At 71.0% G+C, this 1,362-nt stretch overlaps 1 protein-coding gene across 1 annotated transcript; it reads right to left on the bottom strand.

The window, feature by feature from the left end:
• Positions 1-8: 8 nt before the first annotated feature.
• On the bottom strand, positions 9-952 carry LOC113962494 (perilipin-3-like). The gene is made up of 3 exons (XM_027673244.1): positions 867-952; positions 487-544; positions 9-215 (listed from the first exon to the last, which is right to left on the bottom strand). Exons 2-3 carry the CDS (start codon positions 535-537, stop codon positions 12-14), a joined length of 255 nt encoding a protein of 84 aa, XP_027529045.1. The 5' UTR covers positions 538-544; positions 867-952; the 3' UTR covers positions 9-11.
• Between the last annotated feature and the right edge of the window lie 410 nt (positions 953-1,362).

Genomic DNA, 1,362 nt, shown 5'->3' with positions numbered 1-1,362 from the left:
CCCTCTGTCCCTCACTCACTCTGTGGCTCCAGCCGGGTGAGGAGGGGCTGGGCCCCGCTCACGGCCGCCGCCGTCAGCGTCTTCACCCCCTTCTCGGCGACATCGCAGACGGAGCGGACGTAGGGGTGGCTCTCCTTGGTGGAGCTGTAGGCGCTGGACACCATGTCGTAGGCAGAGCTCACCAGGGGCAGGTTGGCCACGCGCGTCCCGATGCTCTGGGGGGCGTGGGAGGAGTCAGGGTGAGCGTGGGGGGTGATGGACCCCAAATCTCACAGGGGACCCCCAAATCTCACAGGGGACGGGGCGTACTCTGTGCCCCCACCTCTCCCGGGATGGTTTTGGGGTTCTCCCGGGATGGTTTTGGGGTGCTCCCGGGGCTTTCCCAGCCTTGTGAAGGAACAAAGCAGAGTCCCGTCCCCGAGCGAGGACATGTTTTGGGATGAACCCCCTCCCACCCAAAGCCGCCCCTCCCTTTCCACCACTGACCTGCTGCTCCTCCGCCTTGGGCTGCGCCGTCGCGGGCTCGGGGGTGGCCATGGTGGGGCTGGGGGGGGACGGGAAAGGATCGTGAGTGGGGTCAGACCCTCCCCCCAACACTCCCCTCAAACCCCCCGGATGGGGGGACCCAAAGTTTCCCACTCCTTGGGCCGGGGCGGCTCCCACGCGGTTGGGAAAACCCGGGACAGGGGGGTCCCAGAGACCGGCACCGGGATCGCCATCGGGACCGGGATTGAGACCGGGACCGCGACCGAGACCGCGACCGGGACCAGGATTGGGACCGCAACCGAAAGCGGAACCGGGATTGCGATCGAAAATGGGATCGCAATCGGGATCGGGATCGGGACCGGGATATGGATCGGGCTCACCGCTGGTGGCTCCGCTGGGTTCGGCTCCGCTCGGTTCGCTCGTGGCTCCGGGCTCGCCCCGCTCCTCCCCAGCGCCCTTTATACCCCCGGAGCCCGGCCCCGAGCGCATGTGACCGGAGACGCCCAGCGGGGCCGGCCCGGGGCGCACCGGGAGCACCGACCGGCGGGGCCGCGACCGCGGAGAACCCCCGGCACCGGGGCTGGGATCCCCCCGGGACCGGGACCGGGATCCCCCCGGCACCGGGGCTGGGATCCCCCCGGCACCGGGACTGGGATCCCCCCGGGACCGGGGCTGGGATCCCCCCGGGACCGGGGCTGGGATTCTCCCGGCACCGGGACTGGGATCCCCCCGGGACCGGGATTAGGATCCCCCCGGGACCCGGCTGCAACCCCCCGAGAACCGTCTGCACCGAGTCCCCCTCCCAGCACCGGGACTGGGCTCCACTGACCCCCCGGTACCGGATCCCCCGGGAATGGGCTGCGCTGACCTCCCCCG

Source organism: Neopelma chrysocephalum, unplaced genomic scaffold (genome assembly GCF_003984885.1).
Source record: "Neopelma chrysocephalum unplaced genomic scaffold, ASM398488v2 Primary Assembly neopelma1_181730, whole genome shotgun sequence".
NCBI lineage: Eukaryota > Metazoa > Chordata > Aves > Passeriformes > Pipridae > Neopelma > Neopelma chrysocephalum.
This window is presented reverse-complemented; position numbering and strand designations above follow the sequence as displayed.